At 39.3% G+C, this 17,500-nt stretch overlaps 1 protein-coding gene across 5 annotated transcripts in view; it reads right to left on the minus strand.

The window, feature by feature from the left end:
* gbf1 (golgi brefeldin A resistant guanine nucleotide exchange factor 1) overlaps positions 1-17,500 on the minus strand; it is a 129,532-nt gene that overhangs the window by 43,934 nt on the left and 68,098 nt on the right. For all 5 annotated transcript variants that reach the window (XM_046070373.1, XM_046070374.1, XM_046070370.1 and 2 more), the window contains 6 exons: positions 13,899-14,017; positions 12,263-12,371; positions 9,868-9,928; positions 7,751-7,805; positions 1,854-2,001; positions 1,286-1,515 (listed from right to left, as the gene is read on the minus strand). In XM_046070373.1, coding sequence (XP_045926329.1) covers positions 1,286-1,515; positions 1,854-2,001; positions 7,751-7,805; positions 9,868-9,928; positions 12,263-12,371; positions 13,899-14,017 — 722 coding nt within the window. The remainder of the gene's footprint in view (positions 1-1,285; positions 1,516-1,853; positions 2,002-7,750; positions 7,806-9,867; positions 9,929-12,262; positions 12,372-13,898; positions 14,018-17,500) is intronic.

Genomic DNA, 17,500 nt, shown 5'->3' on the forward strand with positions numbered 1-17,500 from the left:
ACCTGCCCACACTGCCAAAAGTACCAAAACCTGGTTCAATGACTATGGGATTACTGTGCTTGATAGGCCAGCAAACTGGCCTGACCTGAACCCCGTAGAGAATCTATGGGGCATTTCCAAGAGAAAGATGAAAGACATGAGAGCGAACAATGCAGAAGAGCTGAAGGCCGCTAAGCATCCTGGTCTTCCATAACACCTCAGCAGTGCCACAGGCTGATAGCATCCATGCCACGCCGCATTGTGGCAGTAATTCATGCAAAAGGGGCCCAAACCAAGTACTGAGTACATATGCATGATTATACTTCTCAGAGGGCTGACATTTCTGTATTTAAAATACTTTTTTTTTTTATTGATTTCATGTAATATTCTAATTTTCTGAGATTTTGAATTTGGGGTTTTCATAAGCTGTATGCAATAATCATCAAAATTATATCAAATAAAGGCTTGAAATATCTCACTTTGCATGTAATGAGTCTATATAATATATTAGTTTCACCTTTTCAGTTGAATTACTGAAATAAATTTTTGCACGAACTTTTGCACGATATGCATGAGTTACTTGAGTACACACACAGCTACCAACAATAGACACAATTTCTCAAAATGAAAATGGAGATATGGCCAAAAATGTTATCACGATAAAAACATTATATCGATATCGATTATCATGATAAATGTCAAATCGGTATTTCTTTCAAGTTTAAAGGCTGATATTTGCTCCTGACTGAATATTTAAGAAACCAGATGGTTAATTATGTGGTTAATCTTTCTTTATGGTCAGAATGGAACAAACACTTGATGCCAAACAGTGGATCACTTAACAAATCTGAGGGAGAACATTCAAAACTATTATGATTAAATTTTGTTTTTGACAAATATGATTAGTAAATCTTTTTTCAGTCCCTTTTCCTCAACAAAATAAATATTTTAATAGAAAAATTAAATGTTAATTTGTTTGTGATTCAAATGAATGAAACCAATTATTTATTGACGATATTGTACATTATAGGGGTGGTGATGGCGCAATGGATAAGACTATGCCTTTGGTGTGAGAGACCAGGGTTCCATCCCCCATTGTGACCCTGAGCAAGGACACTTAATTGACCCTAATTAACTCTGACATATATAGCAATTGTAAGTCGCATTGGATAAAAGCGTCCGCTAAACATAATGTAAATGTAAATTTTGATATTGAGGAAAATTATATTGCGATAATTATCATTATTGTTTCATTGCCCAGCCCTAGTTGTTGGTCTTCCTATTGATATTTTCCAAACAGCCATACTTGTGTATCAGGAGAGCCAAGTTCAATCCCAGGGAGTGTGGTAGCAGTACTATGGGTGGTTGCAGATGAGCTACATAGTTCCAGGTCAGAAAGGTCTTCCCTAGAGGTGGCTTTGGAACAGGTGTCCACACCACTGTCTGTGGTTGTAGGGCTGCAAATGGATGAACCAGCACTGTCTGAAGCTGGTAGGCTAGAGGTCGACAAGCCTTGCTCAATGAATGGGACACCACCTAACAGGAAAGAGATGCAGCCATAGATTGGTATAACATGTTGTGTGTCACCATTCACCTGCATGCACAAATATATACTACAGCTTCATCTATCATATGAAAATCAGTAGCAATATTTAAGATCCACCACACATTCCTTACTCATTTGTTTGCTAGAAAATAGGGTCAAAATCAGAGATTTTTCATAAAAAGGGCATGTTATTATTGTTTAGTTTTTACCCTACCTGGATTTTTTAAAGAGAACAGAGAACTGAGGACTTTGATGTAATTTTAGCTTCTAAAAAGGGTCACTCTTAATTGTATCATTGAGTGTATTATTACAATATTGTGTCTCTTACCTGAAAGGTTGTTGTTGCTGAGGGTGCTGGACTGGGATGGGTCCATCTGACCGGAGGGACTTCGGACCATGTGGCGAGGCGGCCTTGGTGAGCGTTTCTGCTTCTTCCATTTAGATGACTCACTCATCCCACCGGCACGCATCTTCAACTACAGGAAGCAGAGTAGATCCCTGAGTAAGGTCTCTCCAAACACAGAGTACTGCTGGACCATCATTACTGATTAAGGCCATGATTGGATAGGGTGACCTTCTTCTGAAAGGGGAACTCCATCAATTTTAGTCTGTTTTCAGATCTTTGGGAGCATCAGTGCATGTGCATATGTCTACATATGTCTGATATGTCAGAAGTTTGATAAATGTCCTGAAGTTATGTCACTTCAGTTAGCGTCGGTTGGAACTGAAGACTACATCTTTGAAAACGTGAAAACATAATGCCTCAGGCCACAGCTGTCGCCGGCAAGGAGGCATACAAAGTCTGGGGGTGTGTTTATCAAACCTTTGTAGCTCCTCATCTTTGCTTGAGGCTAGGAGCTCAATGCTACATTAGATGCTAGTAGCTTAACACACACGATTCTCAGACAAAACTATCAGCGGTCAAGTTGCATTGTGGGTGACGTTGGCAAAGAAGAAGGATGCATAGAATGGCTGCATTCATTTTTATACTTTTGTTTAAAGCCATGAGTTAGACAATGTTATAGAAGTGCCATGATAAATCGGTGAAGTGCTCTTTGAAATGGACATACACAGCTGCATATTTTCACTCCTACAGCATTATGCTGCAGATGGCTTTGCCATCAGTGTGAATGATTAGTTTTTGTTTTTGATGAGCAGTTGGCACCTTGCCGTCAGTATATGAATGTATGTGTGAATGAGTGAATGTGACATGTAGTGTAAAGTGCTCCAAGTGGTCGCTAGACTAGAAAGTACAGTCCATTTACCATTTATTACACATTTATTGTTAACTTTGTGCAGCATGCTTTGGCAACACTAGTTAACAACAACATAAAAAGAAACCACTCTGGTTGCCAGTGTAATCCTGGTTCTCTGAGAAATAAGTGATATATCTCAATCAGGGAAGATACTGAGGTTAAAAAGAGAGCATCTTATTTGATCACAGTATTAAAACAAACACAGCTTCCTTTTACTGCAATTTTGGAAAACAATCCGCAGAAAAAAAACAGCACAGTACATTCATGCACACATATACTGTACACTAGGAAGAGCGACTCTGCCGCTTAATCTGCTTTGCTGTTATTTTAAAAGATCATTTAACTGTACAGTTTCTGGGTACTGTTTAGTTATTTAAATTATTTACAGTTTCAGACACTCTTGTGCTTATCTCCTGATTTAATACTATCACAATACTGCCGATTTGACATGTATTGTGATTCTGAGGTATTGAGATTCTAAATTATTATTTTTGTTTGCTTTTTAACACTAAACCATTGGGGAAAAGTTGAATCATACTCTTTTATAGACTATGTGCACATCATATGTCAGTCAGTCTTTTCTTAGTTTTATTTCATCAGCATCATTGTAATACTACATAAAAAGTAGTAAATAATGTAGCTTTTGAAGTGAACTGACACATTTAGCTGCTCATCAACTAGTGCCATAAGATTTCTGGACTTAAAATGAAAGGTTTTTAATGAATAATGTAATTAATTATACACAATTAAATATAATAATAATTAGTGGTAAAATAATATACAACGATTATTTATAATGATGATGAACAATGATTAAAAAAAAATTACTTAAAAAAATCTAAATACTTAAAGGTTCAGTGTGTAATATTTCTGAGGAGCTATACAGAAATGCAATATAAGATCCATAACTGTGTTTCAGTGGTGTATAAAGACCTTACGTAATGAACTGTTATGTTTCTATTACCTTAGAATGAGCCATTTCTATCTACATAACGCAGGTCCCCCTTACATGGAGCTCACCACGTTGGGTTGCCATCTTTCTACAGCAGCCGATAACAGACAAATGGCTCTACAAAAAGCGTTTCGTCACTACGTTGTTGTTGTTCTTGTATAATTGCCGTAGACACTTATTACGTTGAATGCGTACAAAGAAGAGGAAATAGAGAAGTGAAATTTGGACAAATGGAGGAACACACGTATTATTTAGCACGAGCCAACAGAGTGTGAATCTTCGTCGTCAAAGAAGCGAATACACGATGAAGCCAGATGAAGTCGGGACAGATGCAGACAGATGATGGCAGAAATCAAGGATATAATCGTGGTGGATTTTCCCAGATGGAAGGCTCTGATGGAGGACAAATGTTTTCAAAGCAGCACTGAAGTAGCCAGTTTTCTGCTAGAAAGGTAATTAAGTTAGTTGAACTTTAGCGATGCAAATGAACTGTTGTTTGATAGCTTTAGCTAGTAGCTGGACATAGTCACTGAGAGAAGTGTAGTGTTTCCCAATAATGTTGTAAAATATACAGCTGGATTTATTTCATGTAGTTATTATCCAACGCTGTATTCTGACTTTGCTACGTGGACAGAAATGTGTCAGTTAAGTTGGCAAGACAATCAGCTGATGAATATTATTGGCAATAAAACTGTACAGTATGGTAGTTCAGATCAGAAGCTAAACTTCACATTTTACTACCCTGGTGGAAAAAACGTATATATTTTTACTGCTAACGGCGTTATATGATAACAAGACAGTGTGCCTATTAAGTGACCAATAATGCTTAACATAACACGGTAAACGCCCATTAAAAACGTTTTACCACAAGCTACAATTACTATTACTAATTATCTATCAGTACCTACGTTTCTATTGTATTTCAAAAAACTTTGTAAACTTCATGTATAATGTGGTTTATAATGGACTGTGGTGCAGAAACAGTGAGGCTTACATTTTCATGTTGTCTGTCAGTGGTCATACTTGCATTAGATGAAATAGTTGTTGAGATGTTCTTTATTTACTTTAATATGTTAGTTGATGAGCCAACTCTTTCAAGATGTAACAAAATGCATAATTACATTACAGTAAAATAATGTATTACAGGAGTATGCCACATCATGTAGCACTTTTCTGATGTTGCCGTTTGATGAACAACTAAATAATATTCACAGTTCCACTTGGTTTTACTGAATAATTAAGTAAATATAATTTCTCAATATATCTATCAAAAGAAACCTAATTTCTTGACTGGTTAGTGGCTACGCTCTGCTGTCTCAGACGACAACATCTTTTGTAGGGTCACTAAAACTTACACACTTAACCTTTAAGTGACTCAATTTTCATAATAATAATTCTAATGTGAGCATTCACAAGCACAGACATGTCATAGTGAACAATGTTTAACGTGATCAATCATCTACATCAGTTGCTTTGTTCTTTAATAGGAGGTGATCATTTTTTTTAATACAGCATGTCAAGTTCCTCCTTCTAGCCAAGTTTATTCATTAAAGAAGTGGGAGGTTAGCGAGGTCTTAAAAAAGGCAAGGGGAAAGGTTACGAAGAGAGAATCCCCAGCCTAAATACTGAAAGTCATCTTCCTTACCTGTACTCGTTTGTTTTTCCACAAGATATTGTAAGCCTCAGAAAAGAAGGGGAGCGGGCAGGTGCCCGTGATTAGTGATGGGTAACATGTCAGCAGTGGGACCAACACAAAACATACTCAAGCATACACATTTATGCATGATGATAGTGGTGTGGGATCCAAACAGGGCACAGGGTTTTGAGACACAGCCACAACAGGCTCTAACCACTAGAGAATGAGCAGCCAGGTAATGAGCAGGCAGTGTGAGTGGACAGGCAGGCAGATAATGCAAAAACCAACAACTGCTGGAACAACTGCTTAATATTCAGGTCTCTACATGTATAACATCAATATGGCAGCCTTTCAAACAAAACAGCAAGGAGTGTATATATACAATATACAGACTTTTTCCGCTGAAAAGGTTAGAAAAGCCATTTTATGATGCTCTTCATCCCACCACTTAAAACACTACCTTCAACATTAACAAAAAGTCTCCACAAAAATGCTCATGCATTTATCTTTAGTTGACTCGACTACTGCAACGTTGTCTTTACAGGTCTCTCTTAAAAGATCGATCAGACAGCTACAGCTGATTCAGCTGCTGCTGCTAGCTTTTATTCTCCTGTTTTAGATTGTTTTAATTTTCTCTAATCCTTTTTAATTCTAGTTTTTGTAATGCCCAATGTTTTTTTATTTGTATTTGTTTAACCTTTATTTATTCATGGAGCTTTACTGAGACCTCTCATTTGCAGGAGGCCCTGATCACATTCACACCATTACACAATTCACGCCTGGAAACTGCCCAGTACAACCACAGCCTGGTCTGCTGGCCACTGAGCAGTTGGAGTTATGGGCCTTGCTCAAGTGCACCTCAGTGGTGGTAAATGAGGGAGGGCACCGTTTGTTTTACTTTTCATACCCAGATTTATCCTGCCGGTCTGGGGACTGAACCATCAACCTTTGGGCCACCACTGCCCATGGTGCTTTGTTTTATGTAAAGCATTTTGAATTGCCTTGTTTTTGAAATGTAGTATACAAATAAACTTGTCTGGTCTTGCCTTAAAAAAAGGCAAGCCAAAGATTAATAGCAACCCAATGCACTCTCATGCACTCTCACCAAGAAGTCTTGTTAACCCTATGTCAGTGCATTATGCCAGTGGACTCACACAGGCAAGTTAAGTACCCTCTCTGGTCATTCTGACTTGTGTTTCTACACTGCTCTGCACAAAAATGATCCTTAGTGTCCTGGACACAGGATGGTGTTGTGGGAAGGTAAACAGGCAGACACAAAAGACTGGCAACTCAAACCAAAAGCTAAAAGTTCCAAAAAGCAAAAGTAAACCGAGAGGCAGAAATGAGATCAGAGAGGGCTGCAATGTTAGGAACAGGTGACAGGAGCAGGACAACCATAAATAGGGGTGTTAAAGGCATATCCAGACTTTGAGTCCTTAATTACATCGTTTAATGAATCGAGGTAATTTTACCTAAGACCACCCTTCACACCTGGCATTAAAATGCGTTTTGGGTGATCGGATTGCAATCGGATAGTGCTTGACCACACAAAAGTACAGATGTAAATGCACCTGAGACGCACTGAGGACAGATTGTGATCTGATCGGCCAAACCATCTCCGGAGTTGGTCAGGGAGGCATTGTGACCCCATTTAACACAAGTATAAATGCTATTGGGTTGTCAGTCCACATACAACAGTGGGTGGAAATATGCATCACTCACAGTCTTCCCCTAAGAAAATCAAAAGTTTGATGGCGAATTCAGACATTGTGTCCATACAGAGTTATTCACTGAACATTCTCATGTTTTAGTGGTGAACTGAATGTATCAAGTTAACTCACACACTGCTGTGTTAAACTCAATATAAATTACTAAAACAACAGAAAGGAGTACACGTTATGATGAATGGTAGCATAAGTAAACGATGGCAGGCGGAGCTTAAGTTTCATTTTCTGGCTGAGCTATTATCACAGTTGAAGAGAGGAAAACACAAGTGGATAACCCATGGAGGAAAAAACAACTCACAGAAGAAAGCTGGTTCATTCAGAAAGTTATTATTATACAGTCAAGCTGTGATGTTCGGGTGTTTGAGCTGGTCTGAGCAATCAGATTTCAATGTGGACACTGGAGATGCATAACAACATCAGGTCTAAATGTAATCAGGTTTCTGGATTCAATCTGGATATAAGACACATTTTAATGCCAGGTAAAGGGGTCTAAGATGCTGTAAAGGTCACATTTCACAGCCACAAATAGAATGTTCAGACAGAAACCTAAAAACAGCACAATGACAATGAGTAAAACCAAGACAGTAAAATTGGAGAAAAACAGCAATAATAGCAAGCAGATCAAATACACATTCGAAAGATCAGTTCCGTTACCTTCTTCATGTTGGCTCCAACATAACTTTTGGCCTCCTCTTTGAACTGAGGTAGTCTGGGGAAAAAACACCCATACAATTTAATTAAGATGGGAAAACAATCTTCTGACATAAATCTCTCCCTAAATTGCAGACTATTGTCCAGATATTATCCTTATGGGTATAGGAATTTCGAAATAAAAAAGTATCCATTATGATGCCATCAGCAGATTTTAATTGCTTCTGTGTTGCTTCTTGCTTAATTTGACCATTTATTTGCTAGTCCAGATGCTTGTTTTAAAAAAGGTCAAAACAGGGTCCAAACACGAAACTTCCGAGGAGCATTTTTTGAAAAGTTACTCAAATGATTAACAGATAATCATGATTGTTGCTAAAAATCGGTTGCTTGGTTAATAAAAATCAATATATCTCGGCCTCTACTGTCAATTTCAAATCTGTCTATTGTGAGTCCCCCAACTTGATGGAAGTGCAATACAAGTACCCCTGTAATGTATTTTCTTAACCCAAAACAATTAACAAAAAAGGAACGCAGGACGTGTCCTAAGCTGCTTAAGACGCAATATCACAGTGGGAATCTCAACATGTTAAACCTGAGTCAATAAACTTTTCCAGCATTTGATGGGCAATGCTGGCTGCTGTTCTCAAGGCATCACACAAAAAATGTGTGTGTGTGTATTCCACTAGGTTTCTGTGGACTCTAAAGCTTTGTTGGAAAATGAGATGTCACCAGTCACACTCACATACAGACAAAAAAAAAAAAAAAAGGAGCCAGCAACCCCCCTCCTGACATTAACTCCACGTTAATAGAGTGTTGTCTTGCGAGCACGATTATTGGATGATCTGTGGGTCCAACAGATTAACATGCCTAATACTTTCAGTCAGGCAATCTAAGACTGCTTCTGAGGAGCTGGAGAGAGCTGCTGCTCATTATTCTCTGATAGGGATAGAGGGGTGCAGCCCAGACCCTCTCACATCTCTATTATCCAGGGTCTGTGGACAAGTTGGGGGTTGAACATCAGCAAAATGAGATGGGGGGTTGTGTATGTGTGAGCAATAGACGTGGTAGTATGCCCACACTAAATTTATATCTCCTGTTCATGTGCAGGGATGCCTGTCTATGACTGTGGCTGCCATGCTTTTCTATTTCCATGCTCACACAGTAAGTAGGAAATGATAACAAGGTCCCATATAAGAGTCCTGCCAATAAATAAAAACAGGCCAAGAACGCTTAGAGGGAACGTCAGTAAATGGCGACAACCTTGGCAAAAACCAACACTAGACTTCACTGGAGGGAATATAATCCATCAGTTTGTGACAAATCCTGCATCAAATACTCTTGGTGGTGACATACGCACCTTCAGAGAGGAGGTGGACAACATAACTTAATTTTGAGCTCTGTTTGTTCTCCAGATGTGCTCCTTTACATTCAGATGAGCCGAAAGCATTTTTTGTGGCAGATTTTCCTGATTGCTTCTGTCTGGGGTTGCTGGCAATGCTAATTCTGTATGTGTGCCTGTGTGTAGGTATGCTCCTTAGTATTTATGGGACTGGAAGCTTTGCTGTAAAAGCAGAGATCAGCTTCATCTATATGCAGATCATGCGGTGAGCTCAATTGGCTCATCCCCTTGTCTGTGACTGAATGTGACTGGCACTCTGATGCATCTGGACAAGGTGGTTTTTTGTGCGTGTGTGTGAATGTGTATGTGTGTGTGTGTGTGGGCAGTGGGGGGGCATTTATCCTAAATGCCAAAGGCAAAATCATGTTATGGCATTAGTAAATCAGTGGCCCGTTGACCCTGTGCACAGTACAAAATGAAATTTACAAGCTTCAAGGGGAATAATGACGCCTGAGAGACAGATATATGCAGAGAACTGCTCATCTATTATCTAGAAGTGATGGAGGAGTGCAGCAGCAGTCCGTCCAGCTTTTCTTCTGGAACGTTTTGGATTTGGGGTTTAAAACTACTCTTCACATTGAAGCAACTTTAATTCTAGTCCGACAAGAAATGCTTTGATTAGTCTCTGTAACATATATAGAATATATAGAATACACATTCTTAACCACTTCAGGAGTGTATACTGCACCCATCTTCATCCACCAATTTCCCATTCATTTACCGGGAGAACAGTAGCTGCACCATGTCAACCAGTGTATGTTCAGCTGATTTCCTGAGCAGCTCTGCAAATACAGAAAAAAAACCCATTAGAACCCAGAAAGGATTAGAAGCTAGGAAAGTGACAACTCTGGCAGAGAGTTTAAACGCAGGCATGCAAACTGGTCAGGGTTAAAAAAGGTGAGAAGGATACGCAAGCAGTGAAATCTACAGAGACCATGTCAGAGGGGTCTGTTTAAGCTTACATGTTGTATAGATAACGTGCATTCGTCTACTGCAACAAGAGAAAGATATTGACACACAAGGGTGTCACTTTGTGTTGAAAAGCAGTGGGGACATTAGGGCTCAGATTAGGGATGTGACGATACACTTAGTTTACGAGATGTGGCAATGCACCACAGCGGTGTCCCAAGAACGAGATGTGATAATAAATTAACAGTATTTAATAGAAATCATCAAAGCTGAATTACATGAGTGGGGCATCTGGGGGTCCCCCCCCCAGATAATTTTGAGCATTAAACACTTAATTTCCTGAATTCTGGTGACATTTCCTGTTACCTTTCCTACATCAACTTATGATGAAAATGTTTTATGTAAAGGGAAACACAAAATTCAGGTGGCATGTGACAATTCAAATCTAGTATTACATAATCTAATGCAGTGCAGCTCTCAGGCATTCTATGTTGCTTTCACATATGTTTCTCCAGTAGATCAACTTTTCTGATGTATTATCATCCCAACTGAATTAGCACAAATGCAGGAAAGATTTAGTCTTGCGTCCTCTTTTGTCATGTTCACTGGGAGAGAACAGAAAATTTGGCCAAATAGAAACTGTGACAAGAAGTTGTTAAAGTTACTGACTGGTGCTGAACATTTTGGGTCATTTTATAATTTGCAGCTTGTTTATTCTTACTTAAAAATACAAATAAACTTTCATTGGTTCTTTGCCATTTCATGTTGCAATCTATTTTTCAAAGCATTTTTAACAAACGCTTTCCAGTATAAATAAAACAGATGCCAACACGCAGGGATGTGCACAGACATTTTGGGGTGCAAGGGCTAAAGTGAAAAAAAAGGCACTTCTCAGAAATATTTATTTAAAATAATTTTTTTAACTACCAAACATTAACCTGTTGGGGACAGGCACCTTTTTTACAGAAAAAAGGCCTAAAATAACAAACCCAAAATGATTCAGGAATAACTCCTCAACCATTTGGCCAAGATGCATAATTCTGGTCTCCTTTGAAAAGTCGGAAGCTAAGGAATATAAAACCATTGTATATTAATATATTCATTTTACTATTACAGACTACATGGAGATGCAATAAAGACAAAATCTGATATTTTCATCCTCGCCTTGTAAAAAAAAAGCATTTTAATGCATGTATTTTAATGCAATAAACCATCAAAACCATCATAAGGAAGCTTATAATGCAACTGAATATCTTCTAATACACCTAGAATGCAACTGTAACTGTAAATTTGATGAAACTAAAATACAGTGAACAGTTATCATACAAAATTTTCAAAATATACCTGGCAAATTATAGTATATAATATAAGTGAATAAATGACTGCAACAAGGAGAGGGACATTAAAATGAATTGTTTAAATACTTTTTGTTTCACATGCAAGATAACCTTCAGCTTCACACAGCCAAGCAACATAATACTGAGTTGCCTGAACACATTAATGTATTGATCAAATACATTTTTATTATTGCTATTTTACACATACCACACACACACACACACACAATAACTGATGGTGACAAGGAGTTTCACATTTGAGGGAGGGCTGTCAGTATCATGTAAAGATCTATCAGTATAAAATAAACAAATGGATAGTTATTAGATGAGGAGCCTATGATCAAAATGATGTAGTTACTGTTTAGGGCAGGACACTATTTCATGTAGTTGTCAATTTTGAGATTTTGGTGTATTTTGCTTCCATGTCTTCTTTTACTCTAGTGATAAGAAAACTTCCAGGAAAATATTCTGGCAGTAAATGTACGGTGTTAGTTACAGTGTGTTAGCTTCTCAAGACCAAGAAGTCTGTTGTTTGAAGACGTGTACTGTATATACCCCAGTGATAATGCCCAAGGCTGTTGTTCAGTATTGGGCTCAGTTGGCTCCAACAAACATCAACTGTCATTACAACAGTGCAGTGACAACTAAGCTTGGTAATGACCCCACAGAGGTTAAATAGCTGGGACTCCCTGCCAGACAGTCAGAACTTTCTTCAAGTATCTTCAACCATGTCTAGTTGCCCTTGATTTAACCCTCCTTGGATAACTCTAATTGACTGCATTCTTTTCCATGTTGACCATCCTATTATGAACAGTAGGGCTATGGCTACGGACTAAATGATTTGATGAGTGTTGATGTGATTTGACTCACCACTGAGGCGCATCTCAAAGCAGATCCTGAAGCAGGACTGCATGATCTCACAAACAGACTCGTTGGTCAGATGGGCTCCAACTGGCGTCAGCAGCAGAGTCCTCAGGACCTGAAAAAAGGCATAATATGACTGTACTAAATTCCACAGTCATATAAATCATTCAAGTTTATCTAACAAATAACTGAGATGAGAACATTTAAAATAATCATATCATAGAATTATGGAGTGAAATCAGAACTCATTTATTCAGCACAGAAAAATACTGCTCAAAAACACAGAGCTCAGAGTCACTTCTCATGCATTATATGAGGTGATACATTTATTTTCTTATAGCAAAACACTGAGAGACAGCATTTTAATCTTATTTTTTCTAAATATTTAGAAATAAATTTTTTTTAGCAATAACAAATATTTAGAATAGGACTGGGCATATTAACGTGTTATTACACATATCGCATTAAGTAATTAACGCCGAAAATTATTTTATCGCATGTTAACGCAGTTTCTGTTATTATTATTTTGAAAGTCCGTTGCTCACTGACTCTGAATAGGCCTACACATAGGCTACAGTCAAACCATGGGTCACAGGAGGGGCGGGATGTTGATCAGCCTGCAAATCACCCACCCAGACAAGCAGTGGAGGGAGGCTTCGGCAGACTACGGTGGATGCAGCGTGTGGGAGAAGTAGATAAACAAACGCAAGACAAACGATCAAATGCCATAGCGAAGTGGATAGCTACACACTGCATACTGGTTAGTACTGGGGAAGATGTCGGTCTTAGGAGCATTCTTAAAATCAAAATGTAGCTGCTTGGCCCCGCAGGGTTGCTCCGGGCTCCTCAGGTGATTTCAGACAGGGAGACAGCACTCTGCGAGTAAACAGCAGGCGCTCTATGGATAGTAACCATGGCAATGGCTTGTGTGCACTACACAGCTGTAGCCTATTTAACTTAAGTTAAAATTATAGGCTACATAACTTTACCTGTTTACCTTTAACATTCTGGAAACTCACACACAGCGAGGATCAGTCTTCTTCCGTGTCGCATACAAAAAGTTCAAGACAATTCAACTTCGGTAGCAGGCGGGTGTCTGCGCGTCCCTTTACTTAACCAAACTCTCAAGGGACACTTGTTACTGAACATCCCCAATAAAAGAAAAATGTTTCTGCGGATTACATAATTATATAGAAATGCTTGTATGCTTTGTACTTGCCAGTGCAAATCTATAGGCATTTATTTGAAGTTGCTCTTCTCACTGTATAACAAGCATTTGTGCAGATAGTTCTGAACAAATGTGTGTCACTATCAGATATGCATTAAATTGTGAAAACGCAGACAAATGAGATTATGTTTTAGCCATCTCGTCTTGCTCTTCTGGTGACCCTTCTCACTCAGAGGTGCTTTGCCAACTATATTTTCAGAAATTACATTAAATTAGTATGAACTGAAATTTTCACTTCTCAACAAAACTAAACTATAAGCTTCACAAAGGTCAGTTTTTGGAGAGCTGCTGCACAGTACTGGATTCATTTGTACCGAGATTGAGACAGTAGGGACGTCATTTGTTGGGTCCATCAAGTCATTGCAAACCACTGTAGTACTGCGGACCACTGTACTCATAGTAAACATGTTGTACCTGTAAAATTTTCATAAGGACGACTTCATCACTGGCAGGGTCAGTTCCCACAAATCTAGCGTGTGTGACTGCGTCTGCCATGTTCTCAATGGCCTCTGCTGCTGCTTCATGGTTAGCATCTGCAAAAGACAAGAAACACAATTTTCAATAAAACTGTGTTTAAAAACATTAATGCCACAGTGCATGCATTGCTCGTCTCACCTTGAGTACAGTCACAGACTCGTGAATCATTCATCAGGTGTTGATGAGATTATCCTCAGAGTCCTAATAAGTTTTCTCGTTACCTGTTTATCTGCCTGCTCCCTCCACTCTGCCCGGCGCTGGGGAGCTAACAGACTCTAGCTACATCATGACCTGCTGTCTATTTTAGCACTAGCTAGCAACACTGCTTCCCTCACTGGCTCACTTGACAGAGGTCAAGACATCTACATTCAAAGTGTTCAAAGTTTTAACCGTGATGACAAGCGGAGTGTGCGCAGCCACGTCGACTGCTGAAACAACGGGCTACTGTAACATTACTACTGAAGAACAGGCTGTCTTTCAGACATAATACATATGTTTGGATTAGAGGCACCCCGCCTGGGATGGCGGTGCGGTGAATGAAGAATTGGATGGTCTGTCTCCCATTCCCTCCCCACATGCCTCATTTCAGCGGTAGTGCACCTAAGCCCTTCTACATTGCTACACTGATACACAGGCTGTTTCAGATGCATGTCATGTTGACTAGAAGAACCCCATTGAGAGATGGGGCTGTTTCTGTCTCCTTAACTGAGGTATGGTGAGTTAAGGGGAAGGGGATATCTGAGGCGCATTCTTTCCTGGCCTCTCATCTTTGTTACTCTGACACATGTGAGGCACCCAAATAAGGGGACAAGGTGCACAAGGTCCGCTCTTCCTTGACCTTCACTTCAGGAGCACCACACTCTGTGTCAGCAACTATCTGGTTGTTTATGTCCCACTGGATAACTAATCACAGCCGCTCTACACTGCGCACAACCTGGCCCAGGTGTTGCCAGTAAGAGTGGTGCCTCTCCTGTGACGGTTACCGCTGATAACGTGGAGGTGTAGCACCCACCCTCCGGTCCTCCCCCTCAGGTTGCCCCAGAGGTTGAGCTGCTAACCCCCATACACTGTTAAATCTGTTACTATTGTTTGTACTGTTAGTGCAGCTAGCACGTCAGCAGCCTCCCTCCTTTGAAGTGAGTAATTGTACTGTAATGTGTAATGTAATTTTCTTTTGTTCAAATAGATTTGTATTTCATTGGTATTGAAAAGAGAATCGATAAGGAACCAGTATAGAAGTCAAGAAGTCAAGTCAAGCGGTAATAGCATAAAAATTATTTTAGCCGCCTCGATCTAAAATAATTTTTATACTTATAATGCTCAGGTTGTGGTGAAACTGCTTCCAGGGGTGGAGTAGCCATCAGGAAGGCCGGTCCATTTCAGGCAGAACCGGCCGGTGGTCTGTGTATCTGTCAGACTGGGCCAAACTAATACTTTCAATACTGAGGAGAGATACGAGCAGCCCCTCCCAACTTGGACTGATCCTCGTCTTTGCTGAAGTCTGTCTGGCTCAATGGCGTCGATCAGAGGAGTTTATTTTCCATCTGGAGGAGTAAATGTAAATGTAAATGCTCCGTACTTGTATAGCGCCTTTCTAGTCTTTTTGACCACTCAAAGCGCTTTTACACTACATCTGCATTCACACACTGAGCCTAAGTGCTCAAACGGAAACTAACATTCACACACATTCATACACTGGCGGAACAGCCGCCAGGGGCAAATCGGGGTTCAGTATCTTGCCCAAGGACACTTCGACACGCAACCAGGGGGAGCCAGGGATTGAACCGCCGACCTTCCGATTAACGGCCAACCCGCTCTACCTCCTGAGCCACAGCCGCCCCGGAGTTCAATCTCAAAACGTTTTGTTGGGCCCAGGGTTGTGTGACAAGCGCAACAGAGACGGTAAATACGGCGAAAAGAAAGAAAGAGGAAAAAGAAATAAGTGGTGCAGAAAAAATAAGAATTAAGAAGAAAAAGATTTTGCCACAAGATGCAGCAAATTAACTGACCTCTTACTCGGAAATTTGCCGTGGTAGACGCAGATGAGACAGGAATCAGCACACGCAGGGACAGGTGCATGATTAGTAATGCACTTATTATACAATGAAATTATTTATATATACATATTTATGAATTATATATTTATAACTATTATAAATAGTGCTGGGCAACGATTAAAATTTTTAATTGCAATTAATCGCATAGTTAAGCGCAAAATTGAATAACGAATTCTAAAGTAGTGTATACACACTTTTAAATTAAATGTACTGCTATTTACACAAATCGCAATAACATGGTTTGCAAACATTTTTTCCCTTTACACAGTAGCAATAAAATATTTCTTGTAAATCTCAACTTAAACATTAATGTAATCAGATCAAATATAAACCACAGCTGTCTTCCACTGCCAGGGCATGACCTTTTATAGCTTGTTAAAACAAGTTAGAGTCTAGAGCAACGATCAGAACATCATAACAGGCACCTTCTGAGCAACAGGTTAACATATATAAATCTGTTTTCATGTTGTCTGAGCAGGTATCAGCAGAAACATTTTTCTTTTATCAGGGAGCAACATAAACAGTCTATGTTCAGTAGCAAGTGTCCCTGTTAGAGTGAGGTGAAGTGGTCACCTTTTTGTACGCGACATGCAGCACAAATCAGTGGAAGAGAGACTGATCCTTGCTGTTTGTGAGTTTCCAGAATCTATTACTGTTTACTAAATAAATAATAAAATAACACCAACAGGAGGGAATTCATGGCAGAGAAAACTAGATGTAGGCCTATCAGGTAAAGTTATCTAGCCTATAATTTTAACTTAAGTTAAATAGGCTACAGCTGTGTAGCGCACAGAAGCTGTTGGTTACTCTCTATAGAGCCCGGCCGTTTACTCGCGGAGTGCTTGTCTCCTGTTCACATAAGGAGCACAGGTTTACCTTTACAAATACAAAATAACCGTCGGCGTAAATTATTTAATGCGTTAACGCAATAATGACAAGTTAATGTGCCCAGCTCTAATTATAAACAACAGTTTGTAATGTCTTATCACACAAAGACAACATCTATAAGCGAGGAATCTCTGTATGTATATAAGCTGTGTCATGTTGATGAGGAGGGTGAGGAGGAGGAGCTGGAGAAGGACAATAGAACGAGACAAAACAGTGACAGCTACAGGGGCAGTGTGCAGGGCTGGGTAGGCAATCATATTATAGAATTATAAAATGAATTATTGTTAGTCATATTTATTAGTGATGCTCTTCTCATGCATCTGTAGCTGTACAATCAGTACAAACAGGTGGACTAGAAAGCATTACTGTATAACGACAGGGGTTTGGAATGTTTTTCTCCACCCCATGAACAACACTTTCAACTAGAAACACTTCCGGATTTTTCTATGATAGTAAACAAAATATCTCTAGGTTTTGGAATTTTTAAAGACATCAGCAGAGAATTTCTGATTTTTTTTGTCATTTTTTGCTGTACATTCTGTAGATTAAACGATTAGCATGAGGGAAAAAAAGTCAATGAATCGATAAAAAATC

This window comes from Micropterus dolomieu, linkage group LG15 (assembly GCF_021292245.1).
Source record: "Micropterus dolomieu isolate WLL.071019.BEF.003 ecotype Adirondacks linkage group LG15, ASM2129224v1, whole genome shotgun sequence".
NCBI classification, from domain to species: domain Eukaryota; kingdom Metazoa; phylum Chordata; class Actinopteri; order Centrarchiformes; family Centrarchidae; genus Micropterus; species Micropterus dolomieu.